Raw genomic sequence first — 25,848 nt, 5'->3', positions numbered from 1 at the left:
ATAGATGCTACAAAGAGCAGAAACTTTAATTGATGTTTATTTCCAAATTCACTGTTACTGAAACAAATGAAATTCCTCTGCTGTGCCTTCAAATGAACCAGAAGTTGAATCAGACAACGCCCCAGTTTAACTCATTCGGAAATGTACACAGCATCAAAATTACCAAGGCAAACATATTATTTTGTACAATTTGAAAGGCTTATGGTATGAATAGCATGACTTCACCCAGCTTATCAAATGAATCAAATCTATAGTTTTTACAGAATCCAATAGCAATTGTCAGGTAAAGTTCTACTTCTGCTAGCCAATTGTGAAATGATCATTTTAAGTTAGATGTTTTTCTCCAAATCTGATAACCAATTGCTTTGAGTCCTATCACAACGCTGGAAAAACTCAGCAGGTTAAACAGTGTACTTTATATAGCAAAGATAAAGATACATAACCAACATGTCAGGCTCGAGCCCTTCATTAAAGTATGAATACCAAGGTACAAATATCAAGGTACTGATACCTTGATGAAGGGGTCAAGCCCGAAATGTTGGTTATGTATTTTTATCTTTTGTGTATTGTGACATATTTTTGGGAGATAAATTGGGGTAGGGTTTTTTAGTGCAGGTCACATACAAGCACTTTAAAACAGATCTTATTTAAAATACTGGAGCTCTGCTCATGCTAAACAGGCTGGCTCCAAGAGCCTTTGCAAAAGCTTTGGAAAGTGCCCAAGAGACTTCATTAATGGATTGTTGTTTACAAAAAGGCAACAGAATGAAAGAACTCATCGGAACTGTAGGCTGGCTGGAGAAGAACTTGCTGTTCTAAGACGGCCATATGCTTTTGCAAGCAGAGAGAGAAAAACAGGCTTTTTCTCTGAGAGAGAGAGAGAGAGAAAGAGAGGGAATTCAGTTCTGCATTGCTACAGTCAGCAGCAGCAGCTGGGACTGGAACAGGACAAGCTGGCAAGCTTGTGGAAAAACCCTATTTTGAAGATGGATTGTAAGTGTTTAGTTAAGCCTGGTCAAAGACCTTGTGGTTCATAGAAGAGGAAAGGACTGGCTGTCTAATGTTTCACTTGAAATAAGGGAAACAAAAAGGAACTCTGTGGTGACCTGAAAGAAAGAGGTAATCATCTGGAAAACCCTGATGGGGCAAGTTTTTTCGGCAAGACACTGACGTGGCTGATGAAAAGGGATCAGTTTGTGTCCAGGAACAACAAATCTCTCTTTGAAAACTAACAAGAACCTTCCTGAGTGGTAACCATTTACCTTTCAAGCACCAAAGCCTGGTGAAATTCATAGATGTTTAATTCTATGCACAGTATAAGAATTGCCTGCAACCAGTGAACTTGGAGGAATGAGAATTGAGGTTGGACTGTGAATCAAAGAATGTTTTTGAACTTACACACTCATTACATACACATGTGCTTAGATTTAGAAGGAGGTTAAGTTAGGTTAGTTAAGTTAATAATGATAAGTTAAATTGAATCCTGTTTTCATGTTCAAAGCAACTTTTGTTTAAGTAACCATTTGTCTTGGTGAATATCTATTGCTGCTGGATTTTGGGGTCCTCTGGGCTCGTAACCATATAAAGTACAAAGTTTGACCTGCTGAGTTTCTCCAGCTTTGTGTTTTTACTTCAACGATGGTGTCTGCAGACTTTTCCCTTAACCTGCTTTGTGCTGGTTAATTGTCTTTGTCTTTGCTGATGACTAAGTGTGAAAAGAGGACCAGGAGCAATCCGTTGAGAAGAATTGGTCCTGTCCCGGCCATTGATGTGCTTTCTCCTCGTCGCTGGATTTCTCACTATCCTCGTCATTGCTGGAAACCATTGCACTCTGCTCAGTCACCTCATCTGCTCTTTTTTCCAATGTGGGTTCTTTGTTTTTTTCTTCTACCAAATGATTGTAACACAGTGTACATACTCTTAAAGGCTTTGATGACAGGTTAGGCAAAAGAAACTTCTGCTTTGAACAAGAATGACACACCACAAAGCCACATTTGCGGCAGTGATGTCTCCGGATCACAGTGTTGAACTTCCTTTGCGTGCATCGCATACAGATTTCAGTCATCTTGTCTGGTATCCAAGGAGCGGCATGATCAGTCGATGGTGTCTTTCCTGTCTTTTCCAAGAGTTGTTGGATGCAGTTGGCAATATGCCTCATCCAGTCTGCTTTCTCAAAAGGGGTTGCAGCACAAACCACAAATGATTTTCGTGAAGTTTTTATCATCCATTGGTTTTTCTGGTCTGTGTTATCTGGGAGATCTTGAACAGTGACATTCTCCAGTGGTATGATCTGCTGGCTGGCATATTTCCTCTTGTGGATGATGATGGTTCCATACACTAGGATGTCAGTGAACAAGAAAAACATTCGAGGCTTGGATTTCTTGCGGCAGACTTTTGTCAGCAATCCCTCGCCCACAAGTACTCGCCCGGATAGAGTGAGAGGCTGGCCATTTGCTCCAAAGCAATTTTCGACGGTAGCAATTCGCTGTGCATTGATCTCTGTATTTATCAGGTGGTCTCCCATCCTAATTCTGTGTCCTTGTCAAAACCTGATTCCTATTGTTTAAGAAATCAAAATATAAAGAGCGATTTGTTATACATTTCTGAAAAAGATATGCAGATTCTCTATTTTTTAATTTGCAATGGCATTATATTGACAAAAATCTATTCCGTAAACTCTGATGAGGGAAGGTCAATTGAAGAATTTATGTTAGAGGGAAAAAGACTGTTAAATTCTCTAAGAATTCTACTCTCTCCATAACTTCACGGGCAACATGGATAGCGCAACACTGTTACAGCGCCAGCGACTGGGGTCTGTAGGGAGTTTGTACATTCTCCATGTGTTTATCTGGGTTTCTTCTAGGTACTCTGGTTTCCTTCCATCTATCAATACTTCCCAGGGGTTATAGGCTAATTGGGTAATTTGGGTGGCACGGGCTCGTGGGCCAAAAGGGCCCGTTACCATGCTGTATGTCTAAAATGTTTTAAAATTTAAAACTCTGGCCTCACATAATTCAATGACTTTCCACTGTTGTGATGTCAGGCTACTGAATTATAGCACACTGTTCTTTGTTTTATTTTCAGTCTTCTTGTGAGATAGTTGTACTGACAATAACCACACCAGCAGTGCGAGTATAGGACAGCTTTAATAAACTAATATGTACACTAAGAGGTCTTGTCTCTCTGCAAGACAAACCTGGAAGGCTAGACTGTAGCTCTGGACTGTTTATAGACAAGGTCACCGGGATGACCCCTGGTGACCTAATGGTGTAATTACAAGAGGTCTTGTCTCTGCAAGACAAACCTGGAAGGCTAGACTAGCTCTGGACTGCTTTATAGACAAGGTCACCGGGATGACCCCTGGTGACCTAATGGTGTAATTACAAGAGGTCTTGTCTCTGCAAGACAAACCTGGAAGGCTAGACTGTAGCTCTGGACTGCTTTATAGACAAGGTCACCGGGATGACCCCTGGTGACCTAATGGTGTAATTACAAGAGGTCTTGTCTCTGCAAGACAAACCTGGAAGGCTAGACTGTAGCTCTGGACTGCTTTATAGACAAGGTCACCGGGATGACCCCTGGTGACCTAATGGTGTAATTACAAGAAGTCTTGTCTCTGCAAGACAAACCTGGAAGGCTAGACTGTAGCTCTGGACTGCTTTATAGACAAGGTCACCGGGATGACCCCTGGTGACCTAATGGTGTAATTACAAGAGGTCTTGTCTCTGCAAGACAAACCTGGAAGGCTAGACTGTAGCTCTGGACTGCTTTATAGACAAGGTCACCGGGATGACCCCTGGTGACCTAATGGTGTAATTACAAGAAGTCTTGTCTCTGCAAGACAAACCTGGAAGGCTAGACTGTAGCTCTGGACTGTTTATAGACAAGGTCACCGGGATGACCCCTGGTGACCTAATGGTGTAATTACAAGAGGTCTTGTCTCTGCAAGACAAACCTGGAAGGCTAGACTAGCTCTGGACTGCTTTATAGACAAGGTCACCGGGATGACCCCTGGTGACCTAATGGTGTAATTACAAGAGGTCTTGTCTCTGCAAGACAAACCTGGAAGGCTAGACTGTAGCTCTGGACTGCTTTATAGACAAGGTCACCGGGATGACCCCTGGTGACCTAATGGTGTAATTACAAGAGGTCTTGTCTCTGCAAGACAAACCTGGAAGGCTAGACTGTAGCTCTGGACTGCTTTATAGACAAGGTCACCGGGATGACCCCTGGTGACCTAATGGTGTAATTACAAGAAGTCTTGTCTCTGCAAGACAAACCTGGAAGGCTAGACTGTAGCTCTGGACTGCTTTATAGACAAGGTCACCGGGATGACCCCTGGTGACCTAATGGTGTAATTACAAGAGGTCTTGTCTCTGCAAGACAAACCTGGAAGGCTAGACTGTAGCTCTGGACTGCTTTATAGACAAGGTCACCGGGATGACCCCTGGTGACCTAATGGTGTAATTACAAGAAGTCTTGTCTCTGCAAGACAAACCTGGAAGGCTAGACTGTAGCTCTGGACTGCTTTATAGACAAGGTCACCGGGATGACCCCTGGTGACCTAATGGTGTAATTACAAGAGGTCTTGTCTCTGCAAGACAAACCTGGAAGGCTAGACTGTAGCTCTGGACTGCTTTATAGACAAGGTCACCGGGATGACCCCTGGTGACCTAATGGTGTAATTACAAGAAGTCTTGTCTCTGCAAGACAAACCTGGAAGGCTAGACTGTAGCTCTGGACTGCTTTATAGACAAGGTCACCGGGATGACCCCTGGTGACCTAATGGTGTAATTACAAGAAGTCTTGTCTCTGCAAGACAAACCTGGAAGGCTAGACTGTAGCTCTGGACTGCTTTATAGACAAGGTCACCGGGATGACCCCTGGTGACCTAATGGTGTAATTACATATCACCACAATCGTATCCATCTTCATTTAGCTGCGTTGCAATAAGGCAGCAGAGATTAGCACTCCTGATGGATGGGCTGACTGATCTCCCAACAGTAGGCTGCACTAATAGAACTCTTCCTGGAGGGATTCCTGTTCTTAGACAAAAATAAATATATAAAATATACAATGTCTTTGGTTTTGATATTCGCTGATAGCTGTGATTCTCAAGGAATTATAAAGAAAAAGGGTTAAAAACAAATGATTCTATTAACAAAAAGTTACATTCAATATATTTTGGGGTTTTTAGTTTACCTGCAAGAAAGTGTCGTGCAATACGATGCCCCGAGGAATAGATTTCTATCAGTGATTGAACTACTGAGGTACCCACTGAATGACTATCTCAAACATTAAAGTGATAAAAATAAAACTTGCTGTTGATCTAGAATGTACCATTTCAGTCATCTTGCAGTCAGTTGTGAAGCAGCTGGGTCAGATCCCCAAATATGAACACCTTGTCCCTTTTGAATAACAGCACAAGTAATGAACTAGTCCAATGCGCTCCTCGATTGAGTGAAATCTATTTATGACAGTTGCAGTGAGGAAATCTGAGGTCGTTACACTGGTAGAGGCTGAGATGTATGTTGTGCGTAAGGTGTCAGGAACTAATTTGGATTGTCTCCAGTATGGAGGATCTAATGTTATATTTTGTACAATCTCACCCAGAAATGATCACTATCTTCTCACAGTAAAATCAAAATCAGATTGTGCAGCCTAATTCTGATTCTGCTTCTATCTGCTCCTGGATTGTGGAACATCTTCCAGTGGGTTCTGAGTTGAGGTCTTCAACTGAGAGGTAGGAACCCAGTTAATTAGCAAGACTGAGTGCCAAGTAGGCCAGTGCAGCCTTCTCGCTGTGTCCTCAGCAAAGTCCTCAGCCCTTGCAGGGATTCTCGTCGGCAATATTGAGTTCTCCTCAAACCGGGCATAGAAGGTGTTCGGCTCATCAGGTAGTGAAGTATCGCAATCCTTTAAGGTATTCGACCTTGCTTTGTAGGATGTAATTCCTGCCATAGCTGTCTCTGCCTCAAACTTCCCCTGGACTTGCTTCTTTGTCGCATGCAGGGGCATAGTCAGGTTTTAACATTAGGGGGAGCGAGCACATATAAAGGTGCCAAGACTAATATTCCTTCGAAGCTGTGCGTGTGTTTGTAACCAGCCCACAAAGGAAATTAAGGTGCGCACATCCAGGGCTCAGGCCAAATAATTTTAAATTCATTATACATTTTTAATTTGTATTTAACATCAAAACACAAGGAACTCAAGGAAGGTACAGTTTTAAAGGACCTGTCCACTCTTCCAACATTATATTATTTGCCTTTTTGAACCGCGTCTTCACTGCTGCTCACGGTCTCCTGTGATGCGCTGGTGGGCCACCAGCACATCAGAAGATTGTGAGCAGCAGTGACCACCAGTGGAGGATTAACTACCACCCTGGCCCCTAGGCTGAGCTTGCCCACCTGCCGTACCCTTCGCTGAATAGAATGAATTGATGTTGTTACTTTAAATAATTTATATTGTTGTACTATGTGTAATGTACTACATGTATATCATAAAGTTATATGAATTAATTACAACCCTTTTTTTCCATTTTCTTTACATTTGTACTTTATAACTTCCATGTTCTTTTAGTTTACGAAAGTGTTGATAACAACATAAATCAACAGATCGAAGCATATCTAATTCAATGTACATGAGTGTTAGAGACTAAATTTCTCATCACTCGTTTTTTAAATTTTTTTTATTTTTCGCACTATGAACCATAAAATACACACAAACATTTCCCTCTTGAATATACACAGTCATTTTCTCCCCTTTTTTCCCCCTCCCTTCCCTCCCTCCTTCCCACCCCCCTCCAAACCCGTTAAATGTTCAACATATACAATACAATAAACCCATTAAACAAGGTCATCACACAATGAAAATAAACAAGAAAATTGTGTCATCTACTTTTACACACTGGGTCAGTTCATTTCGTCGTCTTCTCATTCTATCATTTTAGGGGTGGAGGTCCGCGGTAGGCCCTCTCTGTTGTGTTCCATGTACGTTCCCAAATTTGTTCGAATAATGTGACTTAATTTTTTAAATTATATGTTATTTTTTCCAATGGAACACATTTTTTCATTTCTATGTACCATTGCTGTATTCTCAGTCTCTCTTCTGATTTCCAGGTTGACATTATATATTTTTTTGCTACAGCTAAGGCTATCATAATAAATCTTTTTCGTGCTTCATCCAGTTGGAGGCCTAATTCTTTACTCCTTATATTACTTAGAAGAAAGATCTCTGGATTTTTTGGTATGTTGCTTTTTGTGATTTTATTTAATACCTGGTTTAGATCTTCCCAAAACTTTTCCGCTTTCTCACATGCCCAAATTGCACGTACTGTTGTTCCCGTTTCCTTCTTACAGCAAAAACATCTATCTGATACTGATTGGTCCCATTTATTTAACTTTTGGGGTGTGATATATAGCCTGCATAACTAATTATATTGTATCTTGCGCGTAACCTCGTGTTCTCATCATTCATTGTTGAGCACAATGAGGTTTTGATCCTATTCAGTGCCAAAAATAAATGCTCACTTGAACATTTAGTGATCATTAATGACAGAAATTCTAAAGCAAATATATGTATTTGGATACACCTCGTTCAGTTGATCTCTTGCCAGAGCTCAGTACATTCCAGTATTTCCCACCGGTGGGTTGAAGCACTGAAGAATTAGTATGACACCTGACTCTGAACCCTTCCCTCAGCCTACTGCACACTAGGGCTTCTGACGCCACGACTCGGAACCCTCCCATTGGCCGTGCACACTAGAGCTCCCGACGCCTGACTCCGAACCCTGCCTGAACTATGTGGCATAATTTGCATCTAATGAATTCAGTTTTTAAATAAAACATCTTACTCACAGCTCTCTGATTTACTTCGAACATAAATCGAATATCATTTCATGCCTTGGGTTTATGGACATTCATGCCTGCGCAGCATATAATCCCTGATCCATAACAGCTGATGGGCTGAACGCTCCCAATCAGCAGGGAGCTTACACTGCTGAACCCAGTCGACAGTAGGCATGCAAGGAGATAGCAGATGCCATGGTCAGAAGCCGAACACAATCTGCAAGAGGAACTTAGCAGGAGAAAAACAACAGTCGACATTTCGAGCCAGGGCTCCAATTAATGACAATCTGAAAAACCATTTGTCACCAATCAGCAATTGTTATAACCAATTTGCTATCGGATCCCCCCCCCCCCCACCCCCTCCACCTCCATCCTGGGCCCCTAAGCTTCAGCCTAGTCAGGCTGAGCTAATGGTTAATCCGCCGGTGGTGAGCACACAGTTCAAAATGACACCACTTTCGAACAAATGTGTTCGGGGGAGCGGTTAGCCCCTCCCCCCTCAGCTAAGCCACTGGTCACAGGTCGTCCCTGGACTTGTTGTAGAGATCTGGATCACTGGCCTTAAATGCCCTTGATCTCACCCTCAGCAGGTTGTGAATCTTCTGATCCATCCAAGGCATCTTGTTGGGGAACTCACAGTAAATGCTCAATAAAAGTCAGTCAAGGACATATGTAATGTCTCTTACTTTTGCACTTTATCGATTTTTTGCTTTCTCTGTATTTAAATTTGTTTACATTTACATATGTATGCTGAGTACAGCGTTTTTTGCACTACCAATTTTGCCTCACCTTCAGTAAAAAAAAATCTCAGGGTTATATGATGCCATTTATATACTCTGACAATAAATCTGATATCTAAATCTGAAAGAGTGCCAGAAGGTGGACATTTTTTATGATGCTTGGACAGCTCACAAAATTAATTTCTTCACTGAATCTTGGTACATGTGACAATAGCCAATACACTATCAGTAATCTAGGCATTGCGTGATGTTATTTAATCCAGGGAAAATATGGTCCTCTACGTCTTCTGTAATTGCATCTTTTGGGTAGGTATCAGGCGATTAATTAGGTTGGAAGCAGAACATCAAGCACCATCACACTGAAACTGGCACATCTCAGAGCCGTGTGCGCAGCCCGCTCCTGTTCACGCTACTGACCCACGACTGCATTGCCAGGTCCAGTTCCAACAGTGTCATCAATTTTGCAGGTGACGCAACAGTCATTGGCCTCATTGCACTACAGAGAAGAGGTGGACAATCTTGTGAAATGGTGTGAAAGTAACAACCTGAGTGGCAACATGGACAAGATGAAGGAGAGGATTGTGGACTTCAGGAGGACCAGGAATGACCATCTTCCACTACACATCAACAACTCTGATGTGTAGAGAGAGTGGAGAGAACCAAGTTCCTTGGAGTTCACTTAACTGGTGACCGATCATGGACACTCAGTATCTCCTCACTTGTCAGGAAGGCGCAACAGTGACTGCATTTCCTGAGAATACTGAAGTGGGCAATGCTATGAACCACCATCATGTTAACCTTCTACAGGAGCTTATCGAGAGTGTTCTGGCCAGCTGTGTCACAGTGTGGTACTTAAGCTGCAGAGAAATGGATCAGAGGTCCATCCACAGGACCACAAGAGTGACAGAACGGATTACTCATCTCCGTTCCCCCCCTCCCCCATTGGCGTGATCAACTGGGATCATAGTCTGAAGAGGGTGCACAAAATCATTGAGGACCCCTTCCACCCTGCACACAGCATATTTCAGATGCTCTTGTTGGGGACAAGATACAGGAGTGTAGCATCTGCTAATGGCAGCGCTACCAAATTGAGAGATGTCCACATAGCACGAGGTGAAGCAGTAACTGAACTTTACTATGAATTACTCGGGCTGCTTGAGAAGGCCGCCCACTTCCTGTAAGGGGTGCACTGGCCTTAGGAAGTGATGTCAGCACATCACGGCGTCACACCCCGTCCAGCGGCACACAACACGTAAATGACACTGTTCCCGGGCAATGCATGTCGCCAATTGCGGGCTTTTTCTTGGAAGGGAAAGCCCATGCCATCTTGAGTTGGATGTCTAGGGTGGCAATTCGGCCTGTCTAACCATGTGGTTGCTTGGCCCACTACACCACCCCACCAGAATCACTGCCACCCTTTAAGCAAGTTACCATATTGTCTTTGGGCGGGTGGCCTCTGTGTCTGACCCAGTGATCCAGGGCAGGCTGGCTTGAGTCCAGATGTGCTGCCTTGAGGCAGTCAATGGTAAACCTGTCCTGCTGCCTGCCCAATGCCCAAGGTGAAAATGACACTGTTGCGCCACAACACCTTGAATGGGTCTTCGTACGGACATTGTAGGGGAATTTGGTGGACTGCAGGTTCGCTGGGACATGGTAGGGTGGTGAGCTGTGTGGGGAAGGTGGCAGAGGTTTCTCTCTACCTGTTGGTTCCCTCAATCACTGGAGGACATCTAGAGCACTGGGATGTGGGCCAGGAGGATTGAAGTGAATATCCCCTGGGATAATAAGTGGTGAGCCATACACCATCTCGGCTGACGATGCTGGTAGTTCTTCTTTTGGTGCTGTGCGAATTCCTAACAGCACCCATGGGAGTTTGTTCATCCATTTAAGGCCTTGTAGTCAAACTTTCAGGTGGCAGTGTAAACGTTCGATGAGGCCATTTGCCTGAGGATGGTAGGCCGTGGTGTGGTGTAACTGGCTGCTGCAGACTTGGCTAGGTTGGCTCAGAGCAAGGACGTGAACTGGGCCCCTCGGTCCGAGGTGATGTGGGTCAGGACTCCAAAGTGTCCAACCAAAATGGACAAGAAAGCTCTCCCATAAGTCTCTGTGTCACATGTGGGCTGGGTATCGCTTCCGGCCAATGGGTAAAATGGTTGATTACCGTGAATAAATACTGCATATCTTGGCCCACAGGGAGCAGGCCAACAATATCCCCATGCACATGGTTAAAACGGCGCTGTGCCAGGTCGAAGCTCTGGAGTGGGGCCTTGGTGTATCTGGACACTTTGGTGCATTGGCAATCCAAACAAGTCTTAGCCCACAGTGTTACAATGCGGCGGAAGCTGTGCCACACAAACATGTCAGACAGCAGGTGGACCGTATGAAAGGATGTAACAGACCATGTGATTGGTCCATGTTACACAGTAAAGTCGGGCTCCCCGGTGAAGGACAGAAATTGGTAACCTTCCAGTAGGCCTGGACATCTGCATCCTCTGCTTGGTCTTTGGCTAGCTGAGCAACATCAAGCCCTCCTGAGGAAGTGGCAATGGCTGGTCTGGACAGCACGTTTGCCACCACGTTGAATTAGCCTGCGATGTGGCAAATGTCTGTTGTATACTCAGAAATGTAGGAGGTGTGTCATTGTTGCCTCGCTGACCAAGGGTCCGAAATCTTGCTGAGTGGTTTGTGGTCTGTATAGGTGATGAAAACCCTTCCTTCCAACATGCACCAGAAATGTTATATTGCCAGGTACAGGGCCAACAGTTTGTGGTCAAATGCGATGTACTTGAGTTCTAGTGTCCAGAGATGTTTGCTGAAGAAAGCCAGTGGGTGCCATTGTTCATCGACCCACTGCTCCAGCACCATGCTGACCGCTCTGTTCGATGTGTCTGTTGTAAGGGCCAGGGGGGAGGAAGAGTCTGGAGGGGCCAAAGATAACACTTTGGTTGCCTGAAATACTTCAATGGTTTTGTGTGTCCACTGGAGTGCCTTGTTGCTGAGTTTGATGAGGTCGAATAGGGGTTGCGTGATGGTAGCCGCTCCCTGGAGGAAACGATGATAGAAATTCACCATCCCTAGGAATTCTTGTAGGCCTTTGATTGTGCTCAGCCTGGGAAAACGTTGGATGGCTTCCACCTTATCAGGCAGCAGTGTGGCCCCCTCTTGGGTGATACACTATCCCAGGAAATCGATAGTTTCCAGACCAAACTGGCACTTAGCCAGGTTTACCGTGAGTCTAAATTCCTGCATCCTGTCAAAAAGGCGAGTCAGATGGGTCCTGTGTGTGCTGGTTTAGCATCATGGAAGTAGGGCATCAACAGTGACAGGTACTTGGCCAGTAGGAGGGCATATTCGTTTCGGTCCAGAGAGCGTGGATTCCTCATTTTCTATTCCTTTCCCTACATCTGTTATGACCAGCTCTATTCTACTCACTTTTTCTTCTGTACTTTTCATTTTTTCCTTTCATTTCACTAAATTCTAGTGTTAGCCATTCTTTTAATGCTTTCATTTGTTCTTGAAAATTTTTTTAATCTATGTACTCTCCATTCATTTTACCTCCTATTCCTCTGTGCAGAGCTTGGTGTTCTCCTACTTCTTCTGTGTCTGCTCTTGGGTTTGTGTCTTCTATTTCTCTTCCTTCTATCTGTGTCTCTTCTGACTTTCTTGTCTCAAGTTGAGACAAACTTGTCTCAGTTTGTTGGGTATTTTTTTTTCCAAGGTTTCTTGATGTTGGTCCTTTTCTTCTGGGGTGGTTATCTGTTGTGTCTCTAGTTTCCTTTTTTCTTTCTCACCCTTCCCGTTCCCGTTGCTTTCTTTATCTTCCAGCTGGGAGCCCTGCTGTTGGGCCTTTCTCAGCTGTTCATGCTGTGGAGTTTCAGTTCACAGCTGGTCCCCCCTCCCGTCGATGTTCTCGTCGTGCGCACCCCTGTTTGGCTCCATGAGCCATTTTTGCAGTCCTGCGGTCGGTGGGTTGCGACCCTGCAGGATCTCCACTAACCTCGGGGAGCGGGCTCCTCTTTCCACGGCGGGTCCCTGCTTTTTTGTGCAGGTAAGGCCTTCACCTTTCTCTTCCGGTGTCTTTCTTTCTTCTTTTCTTCCCGTTGTTTTTGGCTTTTCTTTCTTAGGTGCCATTTTCTCCACACCTTTATTTTTTATTTGCTGTGATTTGTGTGTCTGGGGCTTTGCTTTTTCTTCACTTTTTTCCTTCTTTTCTGGAGAAGGCTGGTATTCTCCTACCAGCCACTACTCCATCGCATAATTCCTCCAGTGTGGATTCCTAATGGCAGAAAGGAACATTGCTGTTCCTTTCTTCCCACAGGTAGTGAGAATGCTGAACGACCAAAGAACCTGCTCACACTAACCAACCAAGACTTCTATTTATTTATCTATTTGTCTGTTTATTTATTTGTATGGATGAAATACTTGTTCTGCATATGTATTGTTTGTCTGTATGTGTGTTATGTCTGGTTGTTTGTCTGCATATTTTGCATTGAGGACCAGAGAACGCTGTTTCGTCGGGTTATACTTGTGCAATCAGATGACAATTATCTTGACTTGAAAAACATAACACCTGGTCACAGCCAAATTGAAAGAATTGGTTAGCCAGAACTGCAACCAGTTCCTTACTGAATTGGGAAAAGGCAACTGATGGTATGGTTAGTGTCGGCTGGGTGCTGAAGTCTGATAATCTGTGTACAAATTGATCTCGCTCCTCTGCGTGCCCAGGCCTGCTCGTCACTGCTTATCAAAGCGTCATCATCCCCACAACCATTGTACCTGGAATCTAATGTAGTCCCAGTTAGCCAGGTGAGGATTCCTCAGAGTCTCGTTACTGAAGGTGAAGTTGAAAGAAACCTTTTTATTTTGCACACATCAAATCACTGTCCACTGTCACAGATTCAAATGACTGAGAAAAAAAACATCGCCACTCATTCACAATTTTAACCAGTAAAGAACCTTTGACTCTTACCTCTGCTATAGTCTCAGCTACCCAGAATGTATGTCCTATACACTGACCTCCTTCCGTGTGCAGAAGCGTCTCATGTGTTTGAGTCAGATTTCACCGTCTTCTGAAAAACAAATGTCAATATACCAGCCTGCCTGCCAAGAGATGCCGTGCTGAATTTTGGACAAAGCCTGTCATTAGCCTTTTTGCCAGACTGGTTATTCCAGTTATGTTCTGCATATTTTTGTTAATGCTATGCAAATTTTGGATGCCCTGGTGGAGAATCTAACTTTCAGGTTTAACTATCTAGATAGAATGATATATAAGTAATTATTACATGATATTTTAATCAAGAAAAATTCTACATTCTATTACTATTTGTTAAATTAGAGAAGTTCTGTTGTTAAAATATACTTTCTTTAAGATTTTTGAAATGATTTGACAATCTCCAAAAGCTGCTCTAAAGGCTGACAAAAGGCTGGGTGAGATCTCCTCAAGCAGGATGGAGAACTGAACAGCGAAGAACAAGAACAGCCCACGATGCCAGGTTCAACTAATTCCATCTAGGTGGAGATTTGGGTGAGAAATGGGGATGGGGTGTGGAGGAAGGAGGTGATTTTGGTGATAAAGGAGTTGAATTCAGATGATAAACAGGATTGGAAATTTGGAAGGCAAGAAATCTCTGATCATGGGATCATTTGGGAGAGAAGGAAGAAAGCTAGAGTATAGTGTTAAACCTTTTCTTTTTGGGCATGAATGAAAAATATTATTTCTCCTTACTTCACAGAGAAAGTATTAAGAAGCTTCAAGTGATTCTATCTCTGGACCCCAGAATCCTGATACCTTTTCTTATTGCTTTTACATGACAAAACAAGATTTTCACCACTGGAACTACCAGTTAATATTATGATTGAAGTTTGTACCTGCATGGAATGAGTTCCCTACATTTAACTAGTGTGATTGTAGGTTCATCCCACTGGCTTGATATTAAAATACAGTGACAGTCACTTATTGATAGGGCCAGAGCTTGGATAAAGATCATGTTCAAGAGATGCCTTTGATTTAAGCTAGTTAATAGGATGATATTGCATTGAATGAGTCAGCTCACTCATCCATTAACGATTAATCTGTCCTGGTGCAGGTGCAACAGGCCTGTAGTTTCTCCCTTTAATTTCAGGATGAGGAAATCACTGGAAAAGGGCAACAGCTGAAAGATGCAGGGCGTGGACTCTGTCCAATTGATTTAATCACAGGAGTTCAATGAAAGGCAGTTCCTGCCAAGAATGCAGAATGAAACCAGAGAGATTTAGAAACTGCATTGTGTTCACGGTACTTGATTTTCATGCAAAAGCGGCTGTTAAAGAACCTACTTTGGCATTTTCTGTTATCACAGAGGTAGCTCAGTGTGGCTTCTAAATGCTGAGAACAAAGCATGTTGGTTCCTGATTTTAAAGGAGTTGCTGCCAAATCAACATCTGCTGCCAAGAATGATCTTCCAAAGCTAAAGGTGGAGCAGAAAGGAGTGTTTCCAGTCTCCACTGATAATTGCTGTTTATTCCCATCTCCTTTACGGATCAGGCTCTGGTGTACTTGTTGGCTGGTTGCCACCTTCATGATTGCAAGCATTGCTTTTTACTGCACATTCAGATGATAAACAGGATTGGAAATATGAGAAGCAGGAAATCTCTGGCTCAAAGAAAGAGACTGTCATGGGATCATCTGGGAGGGAACACTGCTTTGAATACAGCTAGGTTTTTACATGAAGGATTAATTTCAGAGCTAACATTTTGACCATGTATTCCAAATGATTCAAGCTTTATTCTCTCAGCGCAAAACCTCACATTATAGAACACTACAGATCCTTTGCCCTCAAAGTTGTGCCGACCTATATATTCCTACAAAAACAATACTAAATCCTTCCTACCTCATAACTCTCTATTTTTCTTTCATCCATATGTCTGTCTATGAGTCTCTCAAACATCAAAGTGGGTGACTGGGTATACCAGGCTATGCAATGCGTAACACTAGGCCCTTTCAAACTGCTATGTAAAATGGGGTAAACTGGGCAATTTGCACAATTAGTGACCCAGTTACATGGCGATTTGAAAGGGTCCACTGACTCCCTATCGAATGGAAAAGTTAAACTAAGTCAGAGCCAGTAAAAACCAGTGAGTAAATTTCATCTATAGTACGCTGCTAAGGGCAGATGAGCAAGCCAGCTGATCAAAAGTTAATAAACTTGCACGTTTCATGCAAAACTTTGTAATAGAAATAGAAAATGGAACACGACAGCACAGTACAGGCCCTTCGGCCCTCAATGTTGTGCTGACCCATATATTCCTTTAAAAAAAGTACTAAACCCTTCCCAGTGGCGTATCTCGGTCAAGTGGCACCCTAGGACTGTCACTGAGATTTGCGCCCCCTCATTAAAAAAACTGCACCAACAACTGCCACCACACACTCTACGAAGTAATCTATTTAGTTAGGTTTTTATTCTATACTTTGAAATACTTTGTTCAGTTTGTCGTTCCATTAAATAAAACATCAATGAGTACTTCTTATTTTTAAGTGATGCTATGTCTAAATAAATGAATAACAATAACATCCATCAGTTCACAGATTATTTATTTGGCAAAGTATTAATTGGAAAATCTCCGCAGGCGGCCAAGGCGGGCTGTCGGCAGGGGCCGTCAGGGGGCGTCATGTTGGCAGGGGCTGGCAGCTGGCACGGGGTGGCCGGAGCGGGCTGTGACAGCCCCGCCGGCTGCCTGGCCTCCAGCACCTTACTGGGCCACTTTGGCCTTCAGGGCTGCTCGTCAGTGCCAGTGGCTCAATGGGAAAAATGGCTGTCTTCCCTACCCTATGCAGCCGGAACTGCTCAGTTTTTCCCTGGCTTGCGCTTGCAGGGTAGTTCCAGCTGCGTGGGGGATTATGGATAGGGAAGATGGCCATTGTTTTCCTCACTGATTCCATATTGAACCGCCTCCAGGTGCCGCTTGCGTGCTGGAGCGGCCCCAAAGCAGCCCGATGAGATGCCGGCCAGGAACGGCACTTCGGGGTGCTCAAGTGAGCATTGACAGTGCAGCATTTTACCCCTGGGATGGATATTAATTAATGGGCTGGGGACTCAGATATTGGGCAGGTAAGGCAAGGACAATGGCGCCCCCTGCAAGTGGCACCCTTGTTCTCTGCCCCACCTGCCATACCCTAGATATACCTATGACCCTCCATACCACGTAACCCTCTATTTTCCTGTCTAAGTCTCTTAAATGCCCCAAATGTTTCAGCTTCCACCACCACCCCACAACTCTGTGTAAAAAAAAAACTGACCACTGATGTGTCCCCTAAACTTCCCTCCCTTCACACTGTAGGATGAAAAGCTTGCTCAGTATTTATCATTTTTATGAGGTTCCAGATTTCCCATAAGAATCATGCAGTATATTTACTGTATAATATTCCCAGATGGGAATGTACAGCTACTGTAAGCTGTTGAAATTATATTTATAATTCTATAATCAGAAATGCAGTGTAATTTATTGCCCATCAACTACATCAACAAATCTTGCAATTAGATTCTTGCCGATACTCATGTGCTGCCTTTGTAATATCCTAAAAGATCTTTTCACCCTGACACCGTACACTGTCCTGTGTTCTTGTTCTGCTACTTTATACTGCTCTGTGCATTTACAACACCAATCAATAGCATAGAAAGTAGATGTGAGTAAACATTTTCATTAGTCTCACCATCAAGTCAAGGACTTCTGGTACAGCTGCACCTTGATAATGCAGGCAGACAGCGAAGTGTAGGCCAGAGTGTTCCTGTCTTCTGACAGGGAATGGCCGAGGCTTCTGATCTCCTGCTGCTTAACCTGCACTGGAGCTCATTCCAGCAGAGTCAAGGATGTGGGAAACACTTTGTATCTGACCCATCAGTTTACTACCAGCCACACAGAGTGATCTACTGACCTGGTGGGAAAGTGGTTGATTTATTTGACTTAACAGAAATATATTTTATGAATTAATATTTATTTCAAAAATGTATACTTTAATTTATATTCAACTTTTAACCCCCCTTGAACTTTTTAGGAACACTTAAAAGCACCTCAAAACCCATCAAGGATGGGGGTGTATCATCCAATGGTCTAGTTTCCACACAACAGTTTGTTTCTCCCCACAATGTCACTGAAGTGCCAGTTGATGAAGTAGACAAAGACGATGTGGTCAAACAATAATCATGGCTTTTATTAGCAGAAACTCATGGTACAATAATGAAAGACAATAGGTGCATACGCAGTTATACCTAAAGGGAGCGTCCTTAACAGTAGAGATAATGCACAGCCAATGTTAGTACAGCAAGGCTCGCCAGAAGGGAGACAGGCAGCTTGACAGACATTCACTACAGTCTCCCCCTGGCAGAAGAAGGGTTAAAATCAAAAGAACAGTGGCTAGGAAAGACTGAAGCAAGCGTTACATGGATACGATGTTTGGTATTGAGAATACTCTAATAGCCAAAATACGCCAGTATCTAGCAAGCAATCGAAATATAATGAGATGTTTTATGAATATGTCAGCCTATTAGGTTGTTTACGAATTCTGGTGCTTCTCAAAACAGGCAGCTCCTTTGCAACCTTGGGAACTGATACAGTTCCTGGGTCTGTAGTGTGGAAAGGATTGACTTCTGGACCCGCTCCAGAATCGCCAGCGTGAGGCAGTGAAGCCTCAGCATGGCCATCTAAAAGCTTACTAGGGGTCACAGGCTGGGGGGATGAGCCCAATCTCTCAGGCTCACTCTGAGTAGGGGTGTGAGGAAGGGGCGAACCAGGCGAGGCCAGATCTCTTAGGGGTACAGTGTCAGTACTCCCGTCTGGGAATTTAATATGAACGTAGTTGGGGTTGGTATGCAGTAGCTGAACTGGTTGGACTAGGGGGTCTGTTTTACGCGCCCAAGCATGGCTCTTCAGCAACACGGTACCAGGCTCAGATAAACAGGTTGGCCAGTCCATCACAGTTCCTGATTTCCTAGGAAAGGCAAACATACATTCATGAGGTGTTTGATTTGTTGCAGTACACAATAATGACCGAATAGAATGTAGCACCTCAGGCAGCACCTCCTGCCACCGGGTAACAGGGTAACCATGTGTTTTTAAAGCAAGATTAACAGTCTTCCAGACTGTAGCATTAGCCCTTTCGACCTGCCCATTGCCCTGCGGGTTGTAGCTCGGAGTATGGTAATACAGCTGGTGGCAATCCCCTTCCGTAGCAGGGCTCGCCGCAGTTCAGCGCTCATGAATGCTGAGCCCCTATCGGTATGAATGTAACTGGGAAAACCAAAAATGCTGAAAATTCTCTCAAGTGACTTAATGACAGATGCTGATGAGATGTCAGGGCAGGGTATCGCAAAGGGAAACCTGGAATATTCGTCAATTACAGTAAGGAAATATACATTTTTGTTGTTGGAAGGTAACGGTCCTTTAAAATCTATGCTAATCCTCTCAAAAGGTCGCGTTGCCTTGATAAGAGTGGCCTCCAGAGCTTTGAAGTATTGCGGTTGCATTCTGCGCAAACAGGACAGCTTTTAGTCAGTTTCCTGACTTCTTCCAGAGAGTAAGGAAGGTTGTTAGCCCTTATGTAGTGGAAGAACCTCATGACCCCTGGGTGGCACAGTCTGGTATGGATCTCTTTTAGCCCCTCCAGCTGAGCACCAGCAGCAGATCGTGACAATGCGTCAGAGGGATCATTTAACCTGCCCGGTCTGTACTGGATCTCATAATTATAAGTTGAGAGTTCTATTCGCCAGCGTGCCATCTTATCGTTCTTGATTTTACTTTTGTGTTTAGTACTGAACATGTAGGCTACAGATTTCTGATCAGTGACAAGAGTAAATTTTCTGCTGGCTAGAAAGTGTCTCCAGTGGTGAACAGCTTCAATAATAGCCTGGCCTTCTTTTTCAATGGCAGGATGTTTAAGTTCAGGTCCACGTGACGTGCGGGAGAAGAATGCCACAGGTCTGCCCTTTTGATTGAGGGTTCCTGCCAAGGCACAATCTGAGGCATCAGTTTCCACTTGGAATGGGATATCCTCATCAATAGGTGAGAGTGCAGCTTTGGCAATATCGGCTTTAATTCTCTCGAAAGCCTTCAAGGCCATTGGAGAGAGAGGAAAAAATTTAGTGTCAAACAGAGGGCGTGACTTCGTGGCGTAGTCCTGAACCCATTTGCAGTAGTAGGAAAAGAATCCCATACACCTTTTAAGGGCTTTTGCTGAGTCTGGGGGTTGTAACTTCTTAAGGGGGGCCATTCTTTCCGGGTCGGGGCAGATTTCACCCTTGCGGACAATGTAGCCCAGAATGGGTAGCTCTGTCGCGTTGAACACACATTCGCCCTCGTTAAATATAAGGTTGAGTTCTTTAGCTGTTGCTAAAAATTTCTTTAAGTTGTTGTCGTGCTTAGTCTGTGTTTTCCCACAGATAGTGACATTATCCAGATCGGGAAACGTACCCTGTAACTCATACGTTCTAACAATCTTATTCATTTCCCTCTGAAACACGGACACACCATTAGTGACCCCCAAAGGTACCCTTTTAAACTGGTATAACCCCCCCACCCCCATCAGCCTCAAAAGCCGTAAAGGGCCGTTCCCTTTTCTTAATGGGGATTTGGTGATAAGCTGCTTTGAGGTCGATAGTGGAGTACACTTTGTATTGCGCTATCTGATTAATCATTTCATTGATCCGTGGCAGGGGCTAGGCATCCAGGTTAGTGTAACGGTTGATCATCTGGCTGTGATCAATAGCCAGTCGTCTCTTAGTGTGATTTTTCATGACTATCACTTGGGCCCGCCATGGACTCTTACTAGGTTCAATTACTCCCTCTTTAAGCAGTCTCTGCGTCTCCGCTTTGATAAACTCACAATCCTCTTTGCTGTAAGAACGGCTCTTAGTGGCAATCGGCTGACATTCAGGGGATAAATCACTGAAAAGGGAAGGAGCTTTGATCTTTAATGCAGACAGACTGCAGTAACTAGCGTGGGGGATAGTAGTGGCCCACCGAAATTTAACACGACACTGTTCATCTGAGATTGAATATCTAACCCCAGTAACACAGGGGTGCAGAGCTCCGGCATAATAAAGAGCCACACATCAGCAAGGCAATGTCTCTGCAAATTTAAAGTAACTTTACGCTTGTCGCATACAGTTTTTGTAAGTTCACCTCAAGCCATCGATATCTTTCGGTTCACTGGATATCTCCGCAAATTTAAGGCTCTGGCAACTTTCTCTTGGATGTAGCTGTTAGTACTCCCCGAATCTATTAGATAATCAAGAGTCTTACCATTCACCTCCCCCTTCATAGTTGACCATTCCAGTCCGTAACATCCCCTAAGCTTTACAGTCAATTGAGCTATCACAGGGGATCTCACCTCGCCGTTACTTGAAGTCGATTCACCCTGCTCGTCTGAAGATTCCCCCTTTTTCACAGTTGTCTTCCATTCCTGCAGCTCCAGGTTGCATTTACTTGGTGCTTCTCTTCTTATCAGTGGGAGTACTTTTCGCCTTACACGCTTTAGCGAAGTGGCCGAGTTTCCCACAACAGCTGCATGGAGCAAATCGAGCTGGGCACTTATGTCTGGGGTGCCAGCTCTTATCACAGAAGTAGCATTTTTTAGGAATTCACCCTTTTCTTTCTTTTGGGGTTCAAGCACTCCTGGATGTTTCCTTTTCGGTTTATAGCACTTCACTGGACCGCATGGCACTTCTCTGTTTTTTGGCTAGAGTGACTGCCCAGTCGAAGGTTAAAGGGTTTGTCTCCAGCAGCCTCTGTCGGATCTAACTGGAGTAAATCCCGTTGACAAAAGCATCCAGCTTCAAGGCATTGCGGTGTTGCACATTGACTGCCCTGACATCACATTCATTTGCCAGCGAGTCGAGGGCCAGTGCATAGGCAGCATCACTTTCCCCAGGTTTCTGGCGTCTAGTCAGCAACTGGTGTTGAGCAAGCACCACATTCCGTGGCACTTCATAGTATGCAGTCAGACGTTCCCGGGCTATAGCCAGAGTGGTAACTCCTTGCGTTACAGCAAAAGGGACCTCACCCAGCAGAGAGTTCAGGTGGCCCCTCGTCGATCATGTTGTTTCGAGCCATGTAGTAATCAAAACAAGCAATCCAGTGGTTGAAAATTTCTCTGGCCCTTGGGGCAGACTGGTCGATTATCAACTGCTCTGGCTTGAGTGCTGCATCCATTTCTGCTAATAAAATTGAAGTGCCAGTTGATGAAGTAGACAAAGACGATGTGGTCAAACAATAATCATGGCTTTTATTAGCAGAAACTCATGGTACAATAATGAAAGACAATAGGTGCATACGCAGTTATACCCAAGGGGAGTGTCCTTAACAGTAGAGATAATGCACAGCCAATGTTAGTACAGCAAGGTTCGCCAGAGGGGAGACAGGCAGCTTGGCAGTCATTCACCACAGTCACCTGGAGCACAATTTGTGCAGTGGAGCCAGTTTAACTGTTATATGGCACAGTGCTAGAACTGGGAATGAACACAAGGTGATCTAACCCATGAAATAAGTTCCAAGGAAATTCACCTCTTTATGGGTGGCATGGTTAGTGTAGAGGTTAGTGCAAAGCTATTACAGTGTCAGTGTCCCAGGTTCAAACCTACGTGGATTTCCTCCTACATTCCAAAGATGAACAGGGTTGGTAGGTTATTTAGTCACGTGGGTATATTTGAGTGGCATGGGCTATTACTGCGTCATATCCATAAATTTAAAAAAACTGTTGAGCTAACTCTTTCCAGAAAAAAAAAGGAGTGAGATCATGAAGCTTGGATGGCAACGAATGCATCAATTGACAGAAAGTTCAAGAGCTGGATGATCAATTGAAAATCTCAAGAATGTAGTGGTCAGCTTCCACAGAACCAGAGAACATTACAGCACAGAAATAGACCCCATTGGCCCTTTGAGTCCATGCGGGACCTTTTTTTTTGCCCAATCCCACTAACCTGCGCCCAGTCCATAGCCCCCCCATACCTCTCCCATCTGCGTATCTGTCCAAATTCTTTTTAAGTGTTAAAATTGAGCCTGCATTCACTACTTTAGTTGAGAGTTTGTTCCACACTCCCACCACTCCTCTCTGTGTGAACAAGTTCCCCCTAAACTTTTCCCCTTTCACCCTTAACTAATGTCCTCTGGTTTATATCTTACCTACTGTTAGGAACCGCATGTAATGAGCAGTAATAGACAATGAACCAGTCAGTGTTTCATTTTAAAACACTAATTTTATTTCTAACTCTTAAACTATAGTCTTAACTTTTAAACTATCCTTAACACAAATCTATCCCCAGCTATGTGCAGGTGTAATAGTGCGTGTGATATACTCAAACCATTACAGTCCAGGCCAAAATCTAGAGCATACTTCAAAGTTCAGTCTTTCAAATTCAGTGTTGAAGCATCGGCCTTTGAAATTGAGGCCCAGAATTAATGTTGAAGACCGGAGTTGTCGCTGCTACAGACTCACGAATTCTTCTTGCATTGTCTTTGAATAAATGTCCATCCTCATGAGCTGTGGTCATAACACTCCTGGTCCTTTTGTAGGCAAGACTCAAACTGGGCAGTCTCCACGGAGCTTCCGAGACCCTGGCACCGGTTTCTTCAAGCTACCTTCACTGTTAGTCACAATCAAAATAAAGCACTTTGCCTCCAAAAAGACCCTCCTGCAACAGGTCAATCCACCAAAAAGGCCCAGTCATTCATTCAGAGTATGCTTTGCTCTGAATTCCACAAAAATGGCTGGCCACACGAGCTGCTTCAAAAAGCTGTTTTCTCTTCAGCAGTCAGAATGGCTCTCCCTTGCAAAATCACAATATCTTTGCAAATGTATTGAATCTGGAACAGACTGTGACAAGCTGTCCCTCATTTCTTCCAATGTATCTAATTGTTGCTGGGGTGTGACTTGTGATGGTGCTTGTGTGAAATGTTAACAATGACCATTCGATTCTTCCTGTTTATGCTATCCCTTAGTGATAATCCCATTTTTCTAAAACGGGGGCTCGTGCAATGGAAAAAAAAGCTGACATTTACTCTGTCTACCGCCATCACAATTTTAAATACCTTTATCAAATCGACCTGCTTTCTTCTCTGTTCCAGGGAATAAAGTCCTAACCGATTTATCCTTTCCCTGTTACTCAGTTCCTCAAGTTTGGGCAACATTCTAGTAAATCTTCTCTGCCCTCTTTCTAACTTATTGATATCTTTCCTGTAGTTAGGTGAGCGAAACTGCACACAATACTCTAAATTTAGTCTCACCAATGTCTTATACAACTTTACCATAACATCCCAACTCTTTAACTCAACACTTTGATTTTGCAGGCCAATATGCCAAAAGCTCTCTTTACTCAACCCTCTCCACCTGTGAGACCACTTTCAGGGAATTTTATATCCATTGCTTCAAAACCTGTCTCATTAAAATAATAGCTCCCTTGAACACACCATCTCCATTTTACCTCAAGAATCTGATACATCTGCACATCAACTAGCAGAAATTCAGATCTCATCCCAGCAGTAGAAATTATAGTCATGGTGATTAATAAATGGCGCTGAACATTTCCAGCTCAAGAAGGAACAATTTAAAATGAGAAATTTCTCTCCTATCTGTCAAAAATTCATCTGGATATTTAATTTTTTAAAAACTTTCTGTCTCATTTATCTTGCATTTAATCTGCATTTTGTTCTCCTTCCTTGTGTACCTGGTCTCGATTACGATCACTCTCCATCGTAGAATTGCCATGACATAGGAGGTTTATATTTGTTTTTTTGTCATTCCTCTCCTTTTTCTCACTTCCAGTTCATGGCAAGGCATATTATATTTGGACTGAAGGGCGTATTTATGATGAAATGCCCTACTCCAACAATGTATCTAACCAAACCTTAACTTAGCTCTCTTTCGGTATCGCATTAACAAATGATCTCTTCTGTGAGATCATCTCTTAAATGAAAGATATTTTCTAATCATAAAGTTTGTTAATAAAATATCCCCATCCTTCATTCCTGACACAAAAACAAAGCCAAAACATTTCTTTGACTTGAAGTGAAAGTAATCAGGTCACAAATGCTGATCTTTAATTTCCCCACCACAACCTTGTCTCAAAGGCCACAGTTAATTTTAAAGTACAAGGACTATTTCTGTTTCAGATAATTTTAAGATGCCAGAAACATTCCTCCAAACTAAAGGTTCCGCTGGCCGGACAGTTTATCTGTGTGAGCATTGGCTGGCAACTAAAGGTCTGGTTAAAGGAAGACTTAGCAAAATTGCCATAAACCATGTTAAAAAAAAACACATACCTGTTTTGGAAGGAAAATATTCCTATCAGCCTTCATAGCATTGCAGATAGCAGAAAGGTTGGTTGAGTAATGTTTGTTTTACTGTATTTCTGTAACGTGACTGTGTTCAGGAAGGAAGGAAGGAAATGCAAAGCTGGATTTTTAATTTTCTTTTTAAATAAGCCATACCTCTTTTGCCTCCTGTTTGTACCCTAATTCTACAAAACAGTAAGATCTATTTTATAATCAGGGTTTTGGTTCTAAAGGTTTGAATCATTTGTTGATCTCTTGCCAGGATTATGAAGTCAGCTCTACAATGAGGCTAAGGCAGGTTTTCAAACAAGCTTCACTAAAAAATTGATTAATAACTGTCAAAATTATCAATATTGCAAATACAAAGAAGCCAATTTGTTTCCTCCAAAGTCCCCTTTGTAACATTTCACTGTACAAGTGAAGTCTCCACCCCTGCCATTGGGAAATCCAACACCCACAAGTAGGGTTACTTTAGCCCCTTTCACACTTACAAGTGATCCCAGGAATCAATCGCCAATCGGCCTTTACAGTGGGAAGTATGAAAGCTAAATCAGCTCATCTCACGTCGGGGATTGGTGGCCTCGACCCCTAGTACAATCCCTGGCACCTGCGGATGCCAGCGTTGTGGTCAGGCAAGTGTGAAACAGGCGATTGCATTGTGGGATTGAAATGACATCATTTCTTTTGCGTGATCACGTCAAGGTCTGGGTGGAAGGGAGCTGCAGACATGCTGGAGTGAAGGTAATCCAGACACTCCTCCTCCATCTCGCCTCTGAAGTTAGCAGGCACACTGGCTGAACTTGTTAAGCGCTGTGATTCACAAGATCAGAATTTATTTGGGATGACTTTAAAGAAGTTCAAATCAGTGAAAAAGGTTAAAATAGAACAAAAATAATGGCTTCTGCAAACTGGGGTGACAGGGAGGTGCAGCAGCTTCTAACACTAAGGTTAGAGGAGGCATC

The 25,848-nt window shown here is 43.5% G+C and overlaps 1 protein-coding gene across 8 annotated transcripts in view; it reads right to left on the bottom strand.

Annotated features, from left to right (window-relative positions):
- The window catches only part of plekhf1 (pleckstrin homology domain containing, family F (with FYVE domain) member 1), a 47,994-nt gene extending 22,482 nt beyond the window's left edge, over nucleotides 1-25,512 (bottom strand). For 2 of the 8 annotated variants that reach the window (XR_011345852.1, XR_011345855.1), the window contains exons 1-4: nucleotides 25,378-25,512; nucleotides 24,875-24,974; nucleotides 13,557-13,656; nucleotides 7,857-8,076 (exon numbers count right to left, since the gene is read on the bottom strand). Coding sequence is in view for 4 of the 8 variants with exons in the window: in XM_069901709.1 (XP_069757810.1) it covers nucleotides 1,706-2,524 (819 nt within the window). In the remaining 4 variants the exon portion in view is untranslated. Of the gene's footprint in view, nucleotides 1-19; nucleotides 2,557-7,856; nucleotides 8,077-13,556; nucleotides 13,657-24,874; nucleotides 24,975-25,377 lie in introns of those variants that run through there. The other 6 variants (XR_011345853.1, XR_011345854.1, XM_069901709.1 and 3 more) reach the window with 5 other exon arrangements.
- Nucleotides 25,513-25,848: the final 336 nt, after the last annotated feature.

Source organism: Narcine bancroftii, chromosome 10, assembly GCF_036971445.1.
Source record: "Narcine bancroftii isolate sNarBan1 chromosome 10, sNarBan1.hap1, whole genome shotgun sequence".
NCBI classification, from domain to species: domain Eukaryota; kingdom Metazoa; phylum Chordata; class Chondrichthyes; order Torpediniformes; family Narcinidae; genus Narcine; species Narcine bancroftii.
Note: the sequence above shows the minus strand (reverse complement) of the source record. Positions and strands in the feature narration are given on the sequence as shown.